This window comes from Mchenga conophoros, linkage group LG13 (genome assembly GCF_057382185.1).
Source record: "Mchenga conophoros isolate Kocher_MC1m ecotype Shallow Benthic linkage group LG13, M_conophoros_male_GT1.1, whole genome shotgun sequence".
In the NCBI taxonomy this organism is placed as follows: Eukaryota; Metazoa; Chordata; class Actinopteri; order Cichliformes; family Cichlidae; genus Mchenga; species Mchenga conophoros.
The window spans coordinates 573,466-596,901 of record NC_140538.1 but is presented as its reverse complement, the minus strand read 5'-3'; the positions used below and the strand labels follow the sequence as shown (position 1 = coordinate 596,901).

Here is a 23,436-nt window from a genome sequence, read left to right as displayed (position 1 = left end):
AATTACCAAATTTCCAACACACTCCTAGCAAAAGTATACACATGTATGGCTATCATTAACACTAATTTGCCAACTGTCTGGCACACTTTCACATGTGAAAACTTTCTTAGATAATTCGTTCACTTTGCAATCAGCCTAAGCACTATAATACAGGTAAGCTGTGTGTGCGGAGTACAATGGAGGGAGCAGAAAGAGTGAGAAGTAGAGGAGGCCGAGGAAGAGGACGTGGAGGTGAAGAAGTAGGATGAAGAGGACGACAAGGACAAGGAGGAGCAAGAGGAAGACGAGGAGGGGGCAGAGGAAGCATGTTCACTGCAGACCAAGTAACCCATATAGTCATTATGGCGATTGCAAATAATCCTGTACTTGGAAATAAACACTTGTGTTTGTTTTGATGTGTTTGAATAAACACCAGTACTTGAAGTTTGGATCCCTCTATGCTTATGGATCTATGACAGAAGTATGAGCTCAAACTGACATAGCCTACCTTGTGCACAGAGAAAGCAAACGCCAGATGTGTTTTGTATTCATACCATCGGTGTGCAGTTGGCGCATTGTGTGCTTAGTAGATGATGGCGTGTGTGTACTGTTTGATACGGAAACACCATTTTTACGAAGGTGTGAAGAGTTAATCCAGCTGTGTTTGCTTTTGCAAGAGAACTACAATGTTTTGATGATTGGGTGACAGGTTTTCTTATTTGTGTGAAGAGTTTTGCAAAATTAGCCAATAGTTACAAAAAATGTGCTTAAGCAATCAGAAAAAACTGTAAGAAAATTCCAACTAGAAAACAGGTCTGTCTTCATCTCACTGCCTTCTACTCTACTCAGATGGTTTTTATAGTACTGTTCTACAGTTACCATATCAAGTGTGCAGGGTACTGCAGGGTGCTAATGCTCCTTTTGCAGCCAAAGTGGTAGTTTCTGTGAAACATACCATGATTACTTATATTGAAGTACAGTGTTGTACAGTGGATGATACACTATATACAGTAAAGTACTGTAAGAAAAATAAGCAAACCGATGACAATATGTGGTTGTATTTCTCTAGAATGACTCGAAGACCTTCTGGGGGAGGACGCCAACGCCTGTTCACACAACGGCAGGAACTTGCCGTTGTGGACCTAGTGAGGGCAGACAATGCTATGCGTCTCCACCAGCTACGAAAGCAAATACTTGCAGACAGGCAAGTGTTCAACAACATAAACCATGTGAGCATCACCACCATCAGACGCATCTTGGGTAAACACAGCATCACCATGAAGCAGCTCTACAGAGTCCCATTTGAGAGGAACAGTGACAGGGTCAAAGGACTTCGAGCTGAATATGTACCATATCAGTACCACATGAATACATCCTGAGAGCTACACAGGTACCTGTGTGATGGGTGAGGGTTCTGTATGTGTAGCACTGTAGTACAGTAATATGTTCTCTTTTTTCTTTTTTTTTTTACAGAGAATCTTGGCCATGGATGGAGCTGCACAGCCTCATGAATTCATTTTCATTGATGAAGCTGGATTCGACCTGTGCAAAACAAGACGACGGGGTCGTAATGTAATTGGCCAAAGGGCAATTGTGCACGTTCCAGGGCAGCGCGGGGGAAATATCACATTGTGTGCCGCCATAAGCCTTCGAGGGCTTCTGCATCATCATGCAATACTAGGTCCATACAATAGGCAACATATACTCACATTTCTAGATGCTCTCCATGATATAGTTGTACAGAACAGACCAGATCAGCCCAGGTTTGTGGTGATATGGGATAATGTCAGTTTCCATCGGGCTGCTCTGGTCCAGGCCTGGTTCTCCAACCACAGTCAACTTGAAGTGGTATGCTTGCCCCCTTACTCACCATTTTTAAACCCTATAGAGGAATTTTTTTCGGCTTGGAGATGGCGAGTATATGACCGCCAACTACATGCCTGCATGCCTCTTCTGCAGGCAATGGAACAGGCCTGCGGCGACATTCAGGTGACAGCAATCCATGGATGGTTTTGACATGGAAGAGGATATTTTCCCCAGTGCCTAGCGGGAGAAGACATTGCTTGCGATGTTGATGAGGTCCTGTGGCCAGACCCCAACAGACGGCGGGATCCATGAGCCCACGTATGCACAATTGTCATGATTTTTTGTTTACAGTATAGTGTTTTTTCTATTACTGTATTATGGGTTTTTTGTTTTTGTTTTGTTTTTTTGCTTTATCTGAATTCATGGTACTGCAATGTACAGTGCTGCAATGTACAATATTGAGTAGGCCTATTTGCTTTTTTGGTTGTTTGCAAATGTGTCTCCTGAAAATATGCCTTCTGAATGAACAATGGAAATCAAAGACTGCAGTGCTTTATATAAAGTAGACTAGTGTGTTCCCCCTGCTCTGTAAGTGTTTGCATATGATGCAAGTATGTGTCATTTTGTCAACAGAGTTACATTTTGACAAAGGAATGTCAGGTTTTGATAGCAGAGTTTAGGTTTTGAGAGTAGAGTTTCAATTTGGTGCAGATGTGAATGGTATATTTCCCAGTGTTGTGTCATGTGTACTTGTGTTTAGGGTTTTGGCACAATGAGCAAAGTTTTGCAAAATGTGTTCAGGCAACGGGCAAAAACTGTAATATGTTCTAATTAATATTTTTGACTCCTAAACTCTCCAGACGTGTCATTTATGCCACGCCGCCTGTCTAATTCTATTTTAAAATTATGCTTTTTTTAAAAAAGTAATATAGTAGTGATTATAATGTAAATAAAAATATTACAAACATTAGATTACGTCTTCATCGGTGTTGTACATATATCAAATCTATCCTTTTCTATTTTGAACATAATCATCTAAAGTCCTTATGTTAAAAGTAATTAATGCATCATTTCTTAAAGCATAATCCCTAACTTCCTCTGAGGTGTCGGGATTGTTTTAAAACCATTTATGAAATATTAGGTTAAAGCAAAACTAGAGAACGGCTGAATCTTCTCTGTTTCTAGCGCTAACTCCTCCCTGTTAGTTTGCTCTTCTCCCCTACTCTCTGAGGTAATTGTTAGAACTTCCTTCGTTCTGTATTTTTTCCAGACCACGCTCTGTGCCCTCTCCTCTCTTTCTGTGGGTCTGAGGAAACATCAGGGACCTATAAACCCTCCGGTGGAGTATTGATTCTTTATTGTGGTGTGGCTGTGAGGAGCACATACTGTGACCGTTTCTCTTCACTCCACAAAACAGGTCTGTGAGGAGGCCACCAGGAGACTCGCTGCAGCTGGATCAGCAGGTTAATTTGAGCGCTCCTTGCTGCTTGTTGTACAATCTGACAGTGCTGCTTTGTCTCTGAGGGTGTGTTTAATACTGCAGCACATGTTTGCGTGTGCACAACACCCTTAATCTACAGCTTAACATTTAGGGTGATGTAGTCATTACTGTTCTTTAGATGTGGGTGATTTGGCCTGTTTTTAAATATTCATAATTCTGGTGAATAGAAGTTTATATAGAAGCTTATGCAAATGTGACTCTTCAGCTGTATGAAGAATATTACTGGATTATTAATCATTACAACAAATCTTAAAAAACACTCACACAACAATCAGTATCTGATGAAAGGTCCTGTGATCAGGATCTCCACTGGAGAATGTCTGTTTGATTTTATTATTATAGGATTTAATATTTCATTTTAAAAACAAGCATCTCATTCAGCCTGAGAAGTAAAATAATTCTATTGATTTTGCAGGGCTGTAATGTAATTATGGACATACAGGCCTTAATGAGTTAATTACACCCTCAGCCAATAGGACAGCTGAGAGTCATTGTTTTTGTTTGTGTGATGTTAATCCACCTGCAAGCGTTCACAATATGTGAAATTAGATTTCAAAATATAATATTTTTAATTCTAATTATTGTTATTTTTTCATTTTAAATTTACTGTTTTTCAACAAAGCTGAAATTTTTTTTATTTTGTTTATTTAATTAAGATACAAAAATGACACATATTTATTTGTATTCCTGAAAAGAAATGAAAAATGTGAGTCGTTGAATATTAAGCTTGATTGATTTCTGGCTTCTCAGAGAACTCCAATGTGGCGGGTGTGAAACCAGTTATTTACGTCTTTGACAGATTTCTAAAATATTTTCCTTTTTGTGTTCTTACAGCTGGTCTAATAAATGACATTTGTAATGAAATAGATCTAATTAATATATAGATATGTTTATAATTATAATACATAGAAATAAATCAATAGAGAAACAAAGAACGCGTGCATTAAGTTCAGCCATTGGTAATTCAATAAGTGTTTAAATATGGATAAGAAGAAATATTTGCCCCTCTAACATCTTGTTTTCCAGCCCCACCCTGGTCTCTGAGGCTTGATTTAGCTTAACCGTGAGCTGGTAACAAGCTTCAAACATCCACGATGCTTCACATTAAATCTTCTTCTCCATTGTTCCAAAGCACGCTCATCTGGTAAGTCTTCTGAGTAAAAACTGTCTTAAAAGTGATGGAGAGAAAAGCACTGAAAAGGTAAAAGGCTCCTACTGTAAACGTGTGGCATTTGATTGTTGCTTTTTGTTTATGGCTTCTGACTTTGTGTCACAAAAACATGCTGAAAATTGTGTTAGAAGATCTAAACATATTCATAGAGATTTTTCTTTAAACTCTGTATTTGCCTCACGGTCCATAATCAAAGGAATATTAAGATTTTTGTTTAATTTTTATATAAAATGATTTTTTTAAGTGTCTTCATTTTCTTCATACTCTCCATATTAATTCTGGGAGTTTCACAGTGCTTCAGTGTTAAAACCCACTCGAGATAAAGTCACCCTGTGGTTTAAAGCTGAATGAGTCCGATAAAGGGAACAGCAGTGGAAATGTTGATGCAAACTCCTTGTTTCTGACTTTGCTGGGACACCCTGCTCCTCAAAGCCTTTATATAATGCTGGCAGCGTCTCTGTGAATTCTCTCAGCGTTACTGGATCTCCTGTGGGCACCACTCACACTGTAGGTCAAACATATCAGTGAGCACTATTTCCCATCGAACTCTCTTCCAGCCTGCTACTTGCTGCTGAGGTGAGTCTGTTTCCATCACATCATGCACATTGCTTTGAGAACAGCATGTTTTAGTTCGTGTCACGTCTTTGAAATGAGAGAAACGGAGTGATAGATGCTCTCCACGGTTCATAGAATCGGATCCTTTAATTGGTTCATGAATGAGACAAAGCAGGCTACACCAGGAAGAAAGCTCGCTTGTTTTTTGTTTGGTTTTTTGTTATAACAACTGCACTCTTACATACATGTTTACAGTCATGGACTTTCTTTGTATAACACCACACAAATCTATATACTCAATGGCTTTTTATATTTACTTGAAACTTCTTGCTCATTCTGGTGCATGTGTGTGTGTTTGTTTGTTTAAATTCGAGGTTGTGCTCGTATTTCAGGACTAACCTGTCACCTCTCCAAGCCGACCTTTGACCTATGATCCTTCAACGGTCGAGGAATTCACAATAAAGTTCTTAAAGAATGTGCTCATAGAACATCAAACTAGGCCTTTGTATTTGTAGAACATGCTCCTGTCATCCGTACTACATTTGATATATTTTTCACATACAAAACAAACAGAAAAATTCAACTATATACATCTTCCAGTTGTCTTTGCAGCGAAGACTGCAGCTCAAAGGGTTTTGTGGGCCAGCAGCAGTCCAGTTGCAGCATCTTTGTTTTCTTTAGCCTTGGTTTCTACATTTATTCTAATCATGCAGTTCAAAAGAAGGCAAAAATGAAAAGGAACAATAATATTTAAAAATCATTTGAAGCAGTTGGTCAGTTCAGCGACAAAGCGCAGTGGTCCATCTGAACACGTCTATTTGTTGTGTCAGTTGTGGAGATAACTCTTATTGTGTACCATGAACACACAAGCTGGCAGTCTGCTGTGCATCGGCCACGTTACAGATGGAACTAAGGAGATGTGAAGTGGGGTAGCAGTGAGTTTACAGCTGGTTGACTGAGTCAGAGTTTCTAGTTCATACTGGCCGGTCCACAGCATATTGACAGGGGCTCAAGTTGGACACGGGGTTCTGCACTGCTGGATAGGCGAAATTGGTGTGCTGCTTGGCCTTGAGCCGCAGGCTGGCCAGACTGGAGTTACAGGTGTCTCTGTACATGTAGGGACTGGCTGTGGTGGCGTAGGGGCAGGTGGCTGCGGTCACTGCTACCGAGTTGAGTGCTGAGGGACTGTTGAGGTTGTTGAGATTGCCCAGGTTGTTGAGGCTCGTAGCAGGAACTCCAGCTACTGCTGTGGGCACCATGCTAGAGGCCATGTTCATGGAGGGGATGGTGCTTGGTGGGGAGAACATGGGCTGGGATGACAGGGGGCTTACATTCATTGAGTTAAAGAATGGGAAGCTCTTGGCAGAGAGTGGGCTGCTTGCTGCTAGGCTCTTGGTGGCCCAGTTGTTGTAGGAATAACCCGTGTACATGTCATCATAGGGCTGCATGAGTCCATTGAATTGGGCACCGAAGCCATTTTTGCATAACTCTGCCTGCTGGTTCCTCTCGCGCTTTCTCCACTTGGCACGCCGGTTCTTGAACCATACCTAGGACGCACAAAAATAGCTAGTTATATGTTACAGTTCATACAGTGTGTGTATGAACAGGTCAGTGTGAGGCATAAGAACATTGTTTTGGCATCCAAAACGTTCTTTTTTCACAAACACAGCTGGACATGTTCTGAATTCTCTTTTTTGGCTTCACTTTCCTGGTTTAAATCCTTCAGTTACTCGTGAAAGCTGCAGCTCCACAGTCAGGTTGCACAGAAACCATCAGACAAACAAGCTCAGACAGTGAATCGTTACAGCTGCCTTCTTTTCAGAAGAAAACCTTACATTTTGTCTGTATTTGTTACATTTTTGGAACATCTATAAAAACATACATATACGTATATGTATTGTAACCCCAAAACACTGTTTTATTCTGTTGTCATTAATAAACCCAGACAATTCCATTAAACACAGGTATACATAACTCATCATAATTAGGACAATACACAATGCTCAGCATCTCCTAACTCACAGATATCACTGTGTGGTCATTCTGGATGTTTGTACATCTGCCAGTTTGGAAGGGAACACTGTGGGAACACTGTGGGAACACTATGGGAACACTATGGGAACACTGTGGGAACACTGTGGGAACACTGTGGGAACACTATGGGAACACTGTGGGAACACTGTGGGAACACTGTGGGAACACTGCGGGAACACTGTGGGAACACTATGTGAACACTGTGGAAACTGTGGGAACACTGTGGGAACACTGTGGGAACACTGTGGGAACACTGTGGAAACACTGTGGGAACACTGGGAACACTGTGGGAACACTGTGGGAACACTATGTGAACACTGTGGGAACACTGTGGGAACACTGTGGGAACACTGCGGGAACACTGTGGGAACACTATGTGAACACTGTGGGAACACTATGGGAACACTGTGGGAACACTGTGGGAACACTGTGGGAACACTGCGGGAACACTGTGGGAACACTATGTGAACACTGTGGAAACTGTGGGAACACTGTGGGAACACTGTGGGAACACTGTGGGAACACTGTGGAAACACTGTGGGAACACTGGGAACACTGTGGGAACACTGGGAACACTGTGGGAACACTGTGGGAACACTGTGGGAACACTATGTGAACACTATGTGAACACTGTGGGAACACTGTGGGAACACTATACCTGACAATTCTGCACTGGGCTCAGAATCGTAGTTTGTATAATCATACAAATATAAGTTCATATATATTTTATTTTGAGATTTTTCAAACATTGTTACAACTCCAGCATGTAAGCTTTCTCAGTGCTGCACAGCATGCTCATATTTCCATAACATATTTTGGTTTAAAGAACAGCATGAAGGCTATATCTCACTAAAAAGAATAGTTTCATAAATATCTGGCAATTTGTGTCATTATAAACGTGGTTATGGTGATTATGGCCCCAACAGTGCTCGCTGGCACCTTCAGTCCTTTCTTCTTTAACCAACGCCATCAGTATGTTTTGCAGCAGTGAGGCTGCAGAGGTCTTGAGATCATGAGATGTTCCTTGTGTGACACCTTTTATATGTGTTGTTGTATCACATTTACAAATATATTTACTTAGAAAACTGGTAACATTTTAATACTTATTTTAGCTGCTACATCAAATTAAGACTAGCTCTAATTAAAAAACTTTTATTCTTTTTGTTTTTTATTGTTTTGTGGAAGTTACATGAAAGTTCATTTGCAATGACAGAGCCAACAGGTAATGTTGAGGGTAGAAAAGGTTAAACTGTAGAGAAACACACAGCATGAAATGCCACAGACAGGAAGATGTAATTTATCTGAAAGTTGACGTCTAACAGTTTCACTCATAATTTTATTTCAATAACAAAGACAAAAGCGAAGGACCAAGAAAGTTAGAAACTGTCTCTTAACCATAACTCTCTGTCAAATACTCAGTAATATTGTGTGCGCACGAACCCACAGTCTCTGAAATACGTGATGATCACAGACAGTAAGTGTACTGTCAAACAGTCATATTAGGAAAGGCTTATTAAAACTCATAATTCACTTATTTGAATTGCGAAATCTCAATGAAAGAAATGTCAGGGAAGGGCAAGCGTCACATTGGTGCTTTTATGGCCCTATATTTGGAGGATATATATCGGATTAAAGCTTTAGTGGAAAATTCAAATCTAGGGTTTTTCAAAATGAGAGGAGTTCTTCTGTAGCTACATTTCTGGACAAACTTTGCAGAACAATGGTGTTTGACACACTCCACCATCCATATAAATACTTGGTGTAATATCTGATTCACTCTGATTGACATGTAAACGCTATTTCACATCCCCGTTTCTTTCATTAAGCAACACTAAACTGTGAGCTCGAGTTTCCTCGGCTGAACCGGAGAAAATTGTACATATATTTCTGATATCGTGCACAGATGACTGTGACGCTCCACTCAGCCACTTCTCTGTCACATCTCCAAGCTATAGAAAATACCACTGCCAGATCAGTAATGTGCTTCAGTGCTCTTATTTTATACTCTTTACACTGGCTTCCTGCAGATTTTAGAAGTCATTTTTAAATTATTTTACATATATATAAATATATATTTTAATTCCCGTCTCGCCCCTGCGGGCGGTCTACCCTTGAAGCTCGGGGTGACGGAGCTTTTCAGCACAAAGACTTTGTTCAGCTGACTCTATGGACTCAAAGTCCTTACAAACATTTTTGTTTCTTTATTCTGTTTTGTTTGAATTTTTTTTTTTCTGTATTTTTCCTTGTTTTGTTTTTTTTATCTTATTAACTGTATTTCCTGTGAGTTTATTGTCATTATTCCTGTCGTTTTCATTTGTGATGCACAGAGCTTTGTGACTACATGTCTGTGAAAAACACTTTATATTTGCTTCCTGGTGATCTGTTCAGAACCACATGTCTGTCATATTCACGTTTTCTGCTGCTTTAATCCTCCTGAACCTCTGTGTTGGTGCATGCTGTGCATCACCCGATCCTACAGTAACAGAGAAGTGTCAGGACAAGCTTGTGAGAGTCGTCTGCAATGCTGTTTGAAGGTTTCTGAGAGAGGTTTTTTTCACTTTTATGCGTCTTTTGCTGAAATAAATACACAAATCCAACGATCCCTCTGAAACCACAGTGAGACACATTTGATGAGATGGACTGGTTACCGTACTCCACTTTGTTACTTTTTGTCTGTGCCTGAAAAATAGTCACCACAGAAACTCTGACCCAGTTTCGTCTGTTGACACATCTACCAGTGCAGAGACTGGGCCCGTCTTTAGTGCGTCACCTGACTGACCCGAGCTGTCAGAAAGCCAAACCTACCAAACAATAATCAGGTTTCACAGCAACCCGCTCAACAACTGCCAGCTTTAGTTTACAGGTTTAGCAAACCCAGAGCACTCCTGACTGTTGGGAGCTGTTTATTCAATTTAGTCTCATCTTTAGAGTAAGAGACCAAACGTGCTGACCTCTGAGACCTCGACTCTATTAAGCCACACAAGCAGGTTAAAAGCTTCATTTATCTGTTAGGTTTTAACTCTCCTTAGACCAGGAATCAACAATGTTTGCAATAGATTTAAGGCGAGTACTGGCATGTAGCACTTTACATCATCATTACATCTAATACTTTGGATGTCTTTACAAAATGTGCTGCCATCCACCAACATTCACTGAGTTGTACAAACGTTTCTCATCCAGCATCATTATCAGCACTGATTTACCGCACGCCCCGACTAAAGTCCCACTTACCTGCCGCTGAATATGCCACCGACAGTCAATTTAAATCTCCTGCACTGAAACCAACCTTGGATTTGTCCGAGTCTCTGAACATTTGATTATAATTTTTAATTTAAGACTGACACAAAGCCATGACAAGAACATGAAAGTGTAAGGCCGGCCACGCCCTGATGCGGAGTGTATTTCATGGGGTGTATTTCACATTTCAAATCCAAAAATATGAGTCTGCTAATCTGCTGATGTCAGCGTTCAGTTCAACATACAGTCAGTGTAGATCACGCTGATCCAAAATGAAATGAAAACCAATAATGCATCACGTAGAAGTTCTTTATGATCAGTTCGCTCTTTACCCAAGAATCCGTCTTATCAACAGTGGGGTGATCTGTGCCACGCCCTGTTTCTACGAAACCATAGAGGAAGTGGGTCATGTGACCGCACATTTTTAAAGAGTCAACCATTTTCCTCATCCTGCAGAGAGGAGAGCCTCATTGCACAAGAATGAAGCACATAGAAGTTCTCAAACTTACTTTGAAAGGCAACAAAATCAAACTTTTGTTTTGTGTGAACATTTACAGATGAAATGTTTTAGCGCTCTGTAAGCTGCACTATGAGTAACTCAAACAAGTCCAGACTCTTTTTTCTTTCCGGGCTCCTTAGACTGTGATGACTGAGAACCTTCACAGACATATTTAAACTAACTGTGATTGCTACGGTGAACTTTGCACACAAAACCAGATCCTACAACTACACTGGATGGTTACCGCACACCGGGGGCAGGTTGTGCCACAAAACCACTTTGTTTCGGATCCACAGTGATTGTTCCCACACGCACAACATCCTGAAATACATGTTTTAGTTGGAAACATGACTGTCATTGCCTCGCTTTAAAGTCACTTTAAGTAAAAACTGGCACAGCACAGCCAGCTTTGATGTTTAACAATAGCTCCCTGACAAATCACACGAATCACACTGACAGATGAAATCTTTGGAACATGGAGGAATCTGCTTCAACGGTCCGCATCGAGAGTTTTTAGATTCCACCGATGGACGTTAGGAACGACACGATGTGCGCTCTATTGTCCTTTCCAAATATCAGCCGAGCGTGCGTGCTATGTGACCTTTCCTACAGCCAATATTAATTTGATCCATTACTTGTCAGGCAGGCCAGCGATTGTATTGTCATCCATCACAATGTGTGTCCTCCTGCTTCATATAGCTACAATGACCAAACCAGTGGGTGTGGCCACGTCCTAACATTTAGGTTTATTGTCCAAACTCACGCTTTGGTGAAGGGAACAAAATGTTTTACCCAGCTAATTACATGGAGTCACATCCATGGGGGCAGATTTGTTAATGACATATTTCAACATTGAATAGCACGGTGCACACAGAAGACTGACGTATCCCGTTCTTGAGTTGTGCTAAAATCATGAATTCTGCCCCAGCTTTACAGATGAACATAAATTTTAAAGATTACAATCAGTATTACAGAGTAAAGTGTTTTCCTGAGCAGATGAAGATCCGACAGGATTAAACCCCCCAGATTGCAAAGACACTTTTCTGCCTTTGAATTTTTGGAGGTGCACAAAGTGAGGGAGATATTTCTGATGTGGTCCTTTCAGCTCGTGCTGTGTGCACACAAACCTTCCCACCTGCAGCCAATCAGAAGAAAGTTGGTTCAAACTCTGAAGAGCCAACAAAGCTAAAAAGGCTCGTTTCACTTGATGAAATTAGAATAAGAATAATTCCACCCTGAAGTAAAAGCAGAGTAATATGTCAGAGTCCATTTGTCACTATTGTTTATGAACAGTAGCCCATCACAGACTCATCTGTGGGACTGGCTCATAGACTTGCTGGACAACAACATGTTGTGAGGAGACGTCTGCATCTTATTTGCCTGAGCTCTGCACTCTGCCTTCTCCTGTGCAGGCTGACGCCATTCAAATTAAGGAGATCACGATTTTTCACGCAGTGCTGCAGTCACTGTGAACGCACACTTAGAAGTAGCAGGTTTAACTTTGCCAAGCTTGACAATGGCACTAAAGTTGTGGTTTGCAGAGGTCACAGTTAATAAGTTTGCACACTTGGGGGACACAGTCAAAGGCCACCAAACGTTAATGCAGGGAAATGCTTGGAAACATGTTGTGCAGCCTTGTCACCTATACTGGAACAAAATACAGTCAGGGCTTCCCTCTCCCCACCATGACAGCACTCATGTACCCACCCTGACCCGAGCCTCGGTGAGGTTGGTCCATACTGCAATCTCCTCTCTGGTGCTCATGTCAGGGTAGCGGTTCCTCTGAAAGGTGGCCTCCAGCTCCTGCAGCTGCTGGCTAGTGAAGTGTGTTCTCTGCCGCCGCTGCTTCTTCTTCAGAGAGCCGTCCTCGGTGCTGGACTCGTCCAGCTGGTTCTGCTGGGATTTCTCTGTGTCTACAGACACACAGGGTATAACACATTGCATGAGACACAAGGAGGAAGTGACAGCAACGACTCTATAGACTATCAAACGGCTGGTCGTGAAGGTTCATACATGACTGTACAGTAATGATTAGAATTAAACATACCCGTTTTTTAAAAGGAAGAAACATGCATATAACTGCATGTTGCCGTGGCTGACGATGCAAATCAGCTCACAGTCATAACTGTACTCTACTCAAGACCACATGAAAGCAGCTGTGGACACAGTGACTCAGATTTCTGTCATATGTTCGCTGTAAGTAATAAAAGCCAATAAAACTGATCAGCATTAATCAACAAATCCATAAGAAGTCATTTAACACCAACTACACCTGCTGTACATCACTGTAATCAGCACCACACCTACAAGGAGGAACTCGTTTCTCAAATAACAGAAATGTGTAAATATGTATAAAACATTTATTGACTGTAACCTTTAAGTAAAATACATGAAAACAAGAGTGTTTGCTGGTTTCTCAGTTCATTCAGCATCTATGCTTTTCTGACTCGTACTCAGGAAGTTAACAAATGGTTTTCATTTTATACCCACAGTCATCTCATTTATAACTGGTAAATGGTGGTCACATGGTACCTTTCAAGTAAAGGTCATCCAGTCATACATACAGTCATGTCCCTCCTACATCCATGTCTAAGTACTCTCTAATACTCAAACACTGAGTGAGAGGCTACAGGAGGAGTCAGGCTTCAAGCACCCATCTGACTGGACCCATTTAACCATTATACCAGTGCAAACAGATCCAGTTTTGTTATGCAGTAAAGTTAACATGTGCAAATTAACGTGCAAATTTTAAATTTGTATAAATTAGGAAACAAAGTGGTTTTATGTAGATAAATCTGAAGTGTTTTCACTTTAAGTAATGTCACAAAACTAACATGCAAGCTAACGTCCGAGTAACACAGAAACAGACTTTAACATCAGTGATATTTGTTATAGTCATATTGTGTGTTAAATAGTTGGCAGAAGCAGTGTTAATGTTTTTATTTGTTGTTGTTTTCTTTTTTGTGATATTTACAAACTGCTCTTCCTGTTGCCCCGGATCATAAAAATAAAGTGTTTCTCTGGAAGTGTGCGTGAACATAAGGAGTGCCGCGGCCCGGCTCTGTTCGGACTTGTATTCCTGACATTCAGAGTCCGTTCCACGTTGTGATTACAGAGGCCATCCTTGCCTGTGCTTCTGTTATCATACTTCCACGTCTTACTTTGTGTTTGGTTAAGTGCTCTCGGGGTTCCCTTGCTCCTGTGTCACTTCTCTTGTATTTAGTCTGTTCACGTGTATCCGTCTCCAGAAGTCTGTTTGTTTACCTTTTTGTCCATGCCGAGCTCGTGCGTTTCCTGTTTTATTTTGATAGTCCCTGTTTCCATGTGTGTCACACTGGGCTTTGGCTTTCTTGGCTCATTAGTGGATTGTGTCCCCCAGGTGTTTTCTCTGCGCCCTTACCTTTCCTCTGTTCCTTGTCGTGTCCTTACACCCAGGCTGTGCTGTGTGTGCTTCTGTTCTTACTGTTCCCAGTTCGGTTTATGCCTGAGTTTTGGGTTTCCTGCATCCTAAAGCTTCAGCAGTACAGCTGCTGTTTCAGGGTTGCTGCTGGGTTGTCGCACAGCAACCACGCATCACTTCCATGACCATCTCTGCATTTGAACTTGTGTATTTTTGATGCGCTTCCAGCATCCATTAATAATCATTAAGAAAAGATTGAGAGTGAAAAACCACAGGAAATGTACTTTATTATTTTATAAACATGTCCTACTTGTTTGAATATAGACACCAGAAAAACTGAACGCTCAGGTTCTTTTCTGGGAAATCATCCGGATGCCGTAGGACAGTGATTTCCCAAAATGGGGATTTTGCTGGCTTCGGAGAGAGCTAGAGACACTGGAAACATTTTTCTGACACCTTTCATGCTGGATGGCTCCGGCACTATCCAGACCAGCTGAAACTGACTGGATAATAATGTGAGAGAATCATCAGATGGTATCGCTCTGTCCCAGAACGTAACATCGTGTTGCCTGCAGGGAATGCCTGCAAACAGTGCATTATGGTCAGAGATGTGCAGGAGAACAGAGTGATTGCATTTCGCCCCCAGTGCAGTGTTTAAGGGACTGCATGTTATGTCTGCCAGGCCTCCTCTCTGACAGATCTGACTCCTGCAATTTGAGGACCTCACAGAAAGAAGTGAAATTAGTTGGCCAGTTAATCCTGTGGATCAGGCTTTTGTGACGAGGGCAGGTTGGGCTCTGTTTGGTGAGGGCTTAGCTCTCTGGGAGCAGTTCAAAATGATCAGCAGGGTTTAAAAGCAGGCTCCAAGGGACCACCGACCAAATGAATAAGCTGAAGCTGCTATCTGGCAGTAAACTGACACTGGGTAAGCTGTCACTTAAGGCCAGAATCTATAACACAATACGGACGAAAGGGCAGCGACTTTTAGAGTAATGCAGCGACGGACAATAGGAGCAATCGGACTGATAATGTGCCGACATGACAAAGTCCTTCCAGGTCAGCCTCTCTGAGATTTTAATACGGAAAACAACTTCAAGAAGCTTTTAACCAAATTACTTTTCAACAGCTGGGAAAAAAAACAAAGAGCAAGATGCATTCACAGAAAGAAGAAAAAGACATGAGCTGCTAAACGTAGACGAGTCCAGATCCCAGCTTTCAGAAGCCAGTCAGGTTTTACAGGAGTGGAGCCTTTTATCCAGAGAGAAAGCGTCCAGTAGCACCGCACACTCGTTCAGTTACGCCTGCAGCATAGGCGTCAGCTCGGTGTGGTGAGGTGTGGCAACCTATTCTCCAGAATAACAGAGCTTAAGGTTGTATGTTTTGTTCATGATCACGTGAACATTAAACTGAAAGTAACACACACACGCATATATATAAAATAGCCTGTGTGTGTGTGTGTGTGTGTGTGTGTGTGTGTGTGTGTGTTTGGTAAATGGAAGTTATGACCAGACTTTAATGTTATTATTATTATAATTATTATTATTAGTCTTTTATTTATCCAGGTAAAAAATCTCATTGAGATTAAAATCTCATTTCCATGAGTGACCTGGCATCAGTGTATTCATTGTTTATGAAGTAGAGTTATTTTGGGTTTTGATTGTGGAGTAAAGGCTTGTAATTCATAAATTGTGTGATTTAGATTTTGAACTTTAAACACTGAGTTTTACCTTCAAACTAAAAGCTTTCTTTGATTTATTATTATAATAATAAGCAGTTTTAACTGGATGAGAAATGTGACAGAAGCAGGAGAACAAAAGGCGACAGCAGGTGCTGCGGAGGGAACGCCGTATTTCTCTTTAGAATAGCGCGTGTTTGACAGTTTGTTAGTGCCACGGATCTCGTGGCGGAGTGGAGCCATTAGATTGGGTTACACACACATAAACACACAGCCTCACGGCACTGACACGGACTGGCAGACGGGTGTCTGGGTTCAGATCAGACCTTAGAGAGCGGAGACGATGATTCTTATGTACGACCGGTCACGTCACGCAAGTCTGTGAAACGTATAAAAATTTCAGTGGGTTAATTTTAGCGAAGATGAGTGGCAGCTTCATCAAACACAGTTTGTTTCTCTGTAAGAACGGAACTGAAGCCGCCGCCTCTCGGTGTCCGTCCGTCTCACGGTCACGTAGAAATTGGCGGAAGAGTTGACGGGAAGCTGTTCTTCGTCGCTTTGGTGATTAAACACAGAAATGTGGCGACGGCCGCAACTTTTCCAGTTTTCTCGCTTGTAAAGAGCGCGCGATCCTGGCGCCGGTCCGGTGCGCGTCCACGGCGAGAATTACGTTTGATTGTTCGGCGGTTCATTTTCATTTTCATATTCAAAGTCGGATTGAGCGACGTTTGATTAGAGCTTATCATCGGCCTGAGTTTGGGCCTAGAGAGTCTGCGCCGACACAAATCACCCGCAAATGAAAAAGGCTCAGAATGTAATTCCACTCGCAGCGCAACACTCCGAGCCTTTCTTCACTTCTGTAATGACATTACACTCGAGGTCAGCAGACACAACAGCCCGCAGAAAAAGCAGAAAACCACCAGTTTCTTTTCCAGTCATCTTCACGGAAATATCATCTCGCTGTTAGAGTAAACTAATAAACCATTTAGTCGTACATTTGCGCAGTGCATCAGTCATGTGTCAGACAGAGATCAGACTGACCGCTCTGGTCCAGGCCTTTACATCCCGGGTCATGCTGCGGGGTCCCGGAGTCTGAGAGCGACAGCGCCGGGCTGCGGGGATCACCGTCCGTCAGAAGGTTAAAATCCATAACCAGGCTCTGCACACAGACACACACGGAGCGAAAGACACGGTCAGAACACTTTTCACCACCTGCAGTCAGCATAAAGAAAGAAACAGCGGCCTAAAGGTCAGCGACCACAATTATCATCTGATAAATCTACAATTCTACCAACAGAAAAAATATTTAAAAAGGTAAAATCGTCTATTTCCAAGAACATTTTCATCATTTTGTAATATTGTTACTTTATTGTTTGCAGTGTTGATTTCAGATGATTATCCTTCTTTAATATTGTCTTACTGCAGGGACAGTCGTGACTCCGTTCAAACATTTATCCATGTTTTCTCCAGTTTTATATTTATGACTCATGTCCAGCTGCCATAATCCATACAGAGCTGATAAAATACTGATGTTACCAACATCATGTGTTGTGCACAACTCCTTTCTTTAATGTAAAAAGGAAGGGACTGAGTTTTCATAATCGTGAAAAATTCAAAAATATTATCAAATACTCTGACTTGAAGTGCATCAAATCAAACACACAGTGTGGTTCATCATGTGCATACAATCATCTTTGCATCTGAGGATCACCTGACGTCTTTGTATCACCCTCTGAATCACAGTGTTTCATGTGGGTCTGTGTGTATTTGTTGTACTTGTCGATACATGCTCTCTTCTCTCTCCAAGCTTTCCTTTCACACTCGGTTGTGGTTATGATTATGATCCCCTGTATAGAAGGCTGACACAAGCAGCTATAAGTAGACCTGCCTTGAATTGGCTCTATTTTGGGATACACAGGGAGCACTGTAGAGGTCTGGCTGTAAAACACACTATGACATTTCCAAGACAAACTTAAGACAGTGAGGTCAAAGTGTCGGTCACTGTTTTATTAATCTGAAAGCAGCTGATTTTGAAAATGCAGTTATAGAAAACGATGGGATGATTTGTGGCTTTGAGGTGAAAACAGGATTTGGTTTAATCACAAAATGCTGGTTCAGAAATGAAGCCAGTAGAAACGGTCCTGAAGCGAGCGGATCAGTGCAGGCTCATCGATGTTACTGTCAGCTGCAAAGTGCTGGACTCAATCAAATCAAAGAAAAGGGAATCAAAGGGATAAAGACCCACCCTAAACTCAGCACGGTGCCAATGTTTACTCGTCTTTTTGATTGACTTTGCATTTTCCACGTTCGGTTAGTGAGTGAAAATTCAGAGCAGGTCTTGAGGCTACTGTCAGCGAATCCATGTCATCAGAGGTTTAAAAAGATGATACGGCTGCTCCCCGTTTGATGTTGCCAGTGTCTGTGTGTAGTTAACGTTGTGGTTACAAGCTTTATACTTAGAAGCAGCACATTTAGATTTCCAGGCGAACGGGTATTTGTGACCCCCACCTCTCCTCAGCCCCTCCATCACGAATGTGTTTCCCTGTCCTCTGTTTGCCACTATGCCAGGCCTGACATTCTGCTAGAGTTAAATCAGAGGGCTCGGACTGCGGTGTTGCATCAAAGACCACCATCCCACTGCTAACATGGATTAAACACTATCCCCTGTTTTATGGTAGGAATTCATTAAAAGCAATGGCCTGAAAAGAAGTTTGAGAAAAGGGCTCAAAGTTGTTCTGACCTTTTTGTCAAAATGAAATGGTTATCCTGACCGGACTGGTCTCTTCCAGGAGGACCGTGCCTCCATCCATATGATGTGATGGCTCACTTAATGCTTAATGCAGATGAAAATGATCTGAATCGCGTGTTATGGTCATTACAGTCGCTCCATCTGGAGTCAGTTAAACACCTACAGGAGATTTTAGACCAGCTTGGCAGACATTACGCTCTACTATCAAACACTAAACGAGCAAGATGAAGTTCCAGCTCCCAGGAGAGCTTCATCTTTACAATAAGGAGCACTGAAGAAATCTGGGTGTGTGTGGTGGCTCAACATGTAGCAATGGTTTTCTTTTAATTTGTCACTCATCTATACTCTACTCTTGAAATATGGGAGGTAGAACCAGTGACCACATGGAGTTTTTCTTGTTTTGTCTTTATTCTATTGTTCTAATCCGTTTCTCTTGGCAGAAATGCCCTAAAGAGTCTATGCAAATATTTGTAGCTCCATGCAAAACACACCTAAAGACTCCTACAGAGAGGACATAAAGTCCTAATATTTAGAGGTCAGCTTAATAAGACAAAATCAAGTAAGAACACTAAATGTAATCCCAGAAAGAACCACACAACGCCAAACTCAGCCTGACAAATGCAAATGTCCTCCACTAACGTTCACAGAACAAATGCTGTTTGGCACAACAACACACAAAAACATACAACTGCATTTTCTTCCTGCTCCCTCTTCACATCGTGTCAGCGGGTGTGATGCTGCGCTGAGGCCAACCTACATGTTGTGATGAAAGGTGTGCGACATGTGCCACATCTGAATCAACGTTTTCTTCCACTTCTGTTTCTCAGCCTTTAAAAAGCACGTTCGTGTGATCACCACCAACATTTGCTACACTTCAGAGAAAAAAGACTTGAGTCTCTTTTTTTTATTGAGCATCCGTGACAATGGTGACAACATTTCACAACAGACGGGAAAATGAGCACTGCGTGGAAGCTACAGCTGGATCCCGGGGGTGGGGGGCGAGACCTCAGTGCTTTGGATTAATGACTCTGACATGGACGGTGGGTTAAAAAGATCAGTTACTGTTTTATTTTCCAACTTTTCTTTAACGGGATGACTTAACAACGACAAACACACACTTTTACATTCAAGGCCCATCTATAGGCTTCACTGTAAAAGTCAAACAAAAGCAGCAAAAACTGCAACAAGATATGAATTCAGGCAATCAGCTTATATGATAATGAACTCTTTTCATTTGAAAAGCAGACCATCAATGGATGTTTACCTTTGCGCTGGATTGTTGTTGAGCCACTTCTCTGTTTTAAAGCTAACAGCCCTCCACAGGCGCCACTTAAACGGCGATGGACTCGACAGAGCAACAGCCGCCCAGGTTTAGTATCAGCAAGGTCCGGTATTTTGGCCAGAAATGACAGTGAGCTAGTTTGGGGCACTATATCCGCCGTGGCAGTGATGGATGGACGCGGGGCCTGCTGTCAATGTGGTGCTGAGAGGCCCGAGAGGCCGGCTGGCTCGGCAGTGAGGGCGAGTGCGGGTGATGCAAGCCAGTCATTTTGTCCAAAACAACGTGCCACAGCCCCACCCACCAGCACTCACACACACTTTCTCATGAAGGGCTCGATTATATTTGTAAAATCAAAAGCCCTCATCCTCCCTCCCTGCTCAGTATGTCCAACAAACTATCACCGAGCTAACGAGCAGGCCGGGCCTCAGCAGCTGACAGTGTGACTAATCACTGACCGCACAGCCTCCCGTGACCGAACCACTGAGCTGAGCAGACTTTTTCACGGATCTTACCTCTGCTTTCTAACACAGACCGCGGCTCTTTCCTGGAGCACACTCGAACCTCTACCTCAGCTTTGAAACAAAGCCTAAAACACGGGTAATCTGGAGGAGGCGGGCGGGGGTCCTGCTAGGAAGTAAACGCAAATCAACAGTTTGCATGAGCAGAAGCGCTTTGCATGAGTAGCAGCCTGGTGAAATCGAGCTCAAAGCATATATCTGCTGACGATAATACAATAAATACTTGTGAAAAAGTGGAATCCTCTCATTTCTGCAGTTCTGGCGGTCCATCTGGCAGTGCGCGCGGCGGCGTGCTTGCATTTCCACGGACAGCAGGCATTAGCCCGGGAATTATTCATAAACGCGTTGAGAATTAATTCCTGGGATTAAGAGTTGATTAAGATGTGTGTCACTTTGCTGTCTGAGAACTTATTAAGGGCCTCCTCCTCCTAAGAGGCGGCAGATGGAATTTCGGTCCAATGTTTGTAGATGTTAATTTCTGCCCTCCTATAACAGCCATTTGCATATGATTGAGGGAGCGAGGCCGATGAAGTCCTGCAGCAGAATCACGGAGGAATAATTGGTTGGGCGAGCCAATAGAAGCTCTCGACAGTGATCAGTACAGAGCGTTTCCACATCAAGAATTTATTAGGCCCGATAAAAAATGCATTTCACCCATTCAGCTCAGTCTGCGAAGCAACTTTAGTTAACAGAAATTCAGACCTGCAGGGGAATACTAAACACTCGCGATTTTATTCACAGACGGCCGGGTTAAGTCCCGCGCGTGAATCTGGGTCCATTTATAACTAAAGGTTGTGTTTGAACAGTGTGCGATCTGCTTCTTATTATTAGATGGAGCACAAATGACAGTCAACTCCAAGTCTGTATTATTATTATTATTATTATTATTATTATTGTTATTATTAGTATTAGTATTATTGTTGTTATTATTATTGTTATTATTAGTAGTAGTATTATTAGTATTATTGTTGTTGTTGTTGTTGTTGTTGTTATTGTTATTATTACTTCGACAGATCACAAAAGTAATGTAAACATGTTGATAAGTCATTGTGCTGGAACCTTGGCCTCTCAGCGGAGCACCTCGGCCCTCGGCTGGGTGTAAAATATTTCCATTGTGCCCTGAGGCCAAACGTGAACTTCGATTAAACAAATTCAAGTAAGTATTTTCATATGTCCGGATCTGAAAACATATGCAAAAAAGGCTATAAAGTACAGGCCTGCAGGGGCAACGCTAAGATGGTCATTTATAAATTTAAAAAAGAACAATCGCTTTGATTTTCATGTTTATAATGATAACAACAACAACAATAATAATAATAACAATAAAAATAATAATATGAGCAGCGCGAGCTTCTGAGTTTATAGTGATCGAACATTTTGATCTGTTTATTCTGTAGTGACAGTTTCACGCTCTTTCCCTTTTTTATTATTTTAAAGGAATTAAACAAAATTATTTTGTGGAATAATAATAATAATAATAATAATAATAATAATAATAATAATAATAATAATAATATAAACAGCGCGAGCTTATAGTGATCGAACATTTTGATCTGTTTATTCTGTAGTGACAGTTTCACGCTCTTTCCCTTTTTTGTTATTTTAAAGGAATGAAACAAAATTATTTTGTGGAACAATAATAATAATAATAATAACAATAATAATAATAGCATTATTATTATTGTTGTTGTTGCTGCTGTTTCCTTGAAGATTCCCTTCAGTGTGATTATACAGAGTGAAGCTTGTGAGTATCCGCGCGCGTGTATGTCTGCGGATTCGTGGGGTTTCCTCGGGCCTCTGCAGCCTCCCATCAGTTTTCCTCACATTCACAAATATTTTTCACATTTTCAAATATTGTCACGCCGTCGTTTGAACACGTTTCGAGATGATCATCTTTCTGGTTATTACAAAAATAGAGGTAAAAGAAAAACAGGCCTCGAACACCTACCCACGGAGAAGCGCTGCAGCAAACAGCACCGCTCTCTTGTACCAAGTGCGAATTGTCGGATTTACTCGAAGCACGTCACGCCGGCCGTGTATAAAGTTAACATTCACTGTGATTTAACTGAAGCATCAAACGGTCGCTTTTCATCAGCACAGTGATCTGCTCGTGAGGAACGCAGGCAGACGGGATTTTATTTGCGTTCCAAGCGCTATTCACGGTTTATTCTTCTGACTCTGTCCAAGAACAAACAACGTGTGTATTTTGGAAAAGTGCAAATCGTCCCACAGAAGAACGTTAACGAAGCCTCTCAATTTTTACTTTGGTCGTCTTGCGAACTTTAATGCACAGGAAAAAAAATCTACTTGGATTTCAAACACACCAAGAAAAGCTGAAAAATAAAAAGACAAAATTACTGAAGGGGCGCGGGGAAAGTTGGGCAGTTTCACTTACATGGAATCCCAGGCTAGTTAAATTAATCCGTGGAAAGGGCAAAGAGCTCTGCTGCAGGCTGATGGCTGTCCTGGCGTCAGGTCTGCTGGTGACATGGACAAAAACTTCCCCGGGTGCGTCCAAACCTCAGAAGAATGTGTCTGCCGTCACTCTCTGTCTTCCTCCTCTTCTTCTATCCTCGGTACTGTCAGACATGAAGGCTGTGGACGAGTGAGACTTGATCCCACACAGAGTATAGGGAAGAGGCGGGAGGGGGTGCGGGGATGGGAGGGGTTGATCTGGTGCTAAGTATTGTGTGCGACAGGTCCACTGCAGAGAGGAGAGGCGAACCCCCCCCCCACACACACACACACACACACACACACACTCAGACACACTGATGTGCAAACACACGCAAACACTGAACTCCCATTGGCTCTGTCTACAAACACCCTCCATCTCTTCCTGACTGCACAACTCTGGTTATTATTTACCTGCACATTGTTTGTAGGGAACAGCTGCACTTATAGCTTTAAAATTCAACCAGAAAAATGAACAATAGTTTAGTTTAAATTGAATTTAATCATTTTCAGTTTAGTTTACACTGAAGTTTCTTTGACACAGAAATACATAGATCTGTCACATAAGCTCGAATA

General features: G+C 41.9%; 1 protein-coding gene across 3 annotated transcripts; it reads right to left on the bottom strand.

The window, feature by feature from the left end:
* Positions 1–5,160: 5,160 nt before the first annotated feature.
* On the bottom strand, positions 5,161–22,996 carry pitx3 (paired-like homeodomain 3). 3 transcript variants are annotated; one of them, XM_085295880.1, is made up of 4 exons: positions 22,802–22,996; positions 16,899–17,016; positions 12,490–12,695; positions 5,161–6,559 (listed from the first exon to the last, which is right to left on the bottom strand). In XM_085295880.1, the coding sequence occupies exons 2-4, from the start codon at positions 17,005–17,007 to the stop codon at positions 5,987–5,989; spliced, it is 888 nt and encodes a 295-aa protein (XP_085152006.1). In that variant the 5' UTR covers positions 17,008–17,016; positions 22,802–22,996; the 3' UTR covers positions 5,161–5,986. The 3 variants fall into 3 exon arrangements, with proteins under 3 accessions (XP_085152006.1, XP_085152008.1, XP_085152007.1); XM_085295882.1 differs by lacking the exon at positions 22,802–22,996 and adding an exon at positions 20,630–20,645; XM_085295881.1 differs by lacking the exon at positions 22,802–22,996 and adding an exon at positions 19,871–20,325.
* Positions 22,997–23,436: the final 440 nt, after the last annotated feature.

Excerpts from the sequence above, each read along its gene's own strand:
- pitx3 (XM_085295880.1), bottom strand. The coding sequence starts at position 17,007 with ATGGATTTTAACCTTCTGACGGACGGTGATCCCCGCAGCCCGGCGCTG. Across the intron at positions 12,696-16,898 it reads TAAAGGCCTGGACCAGAGCG|ACACAGAGAAATCCCAGCAG; the intron begins GTCAGTCTGATC and ends GTGTGTCTGTAG. Across the intron at positions 6,560-12,489 it reads TCACCGAGGCTCGGGTCAGG|GTATGGTTCAAGAACCGGCG; the intron begins GTGGGTACATGA and ends TGTGCGTCCTAG.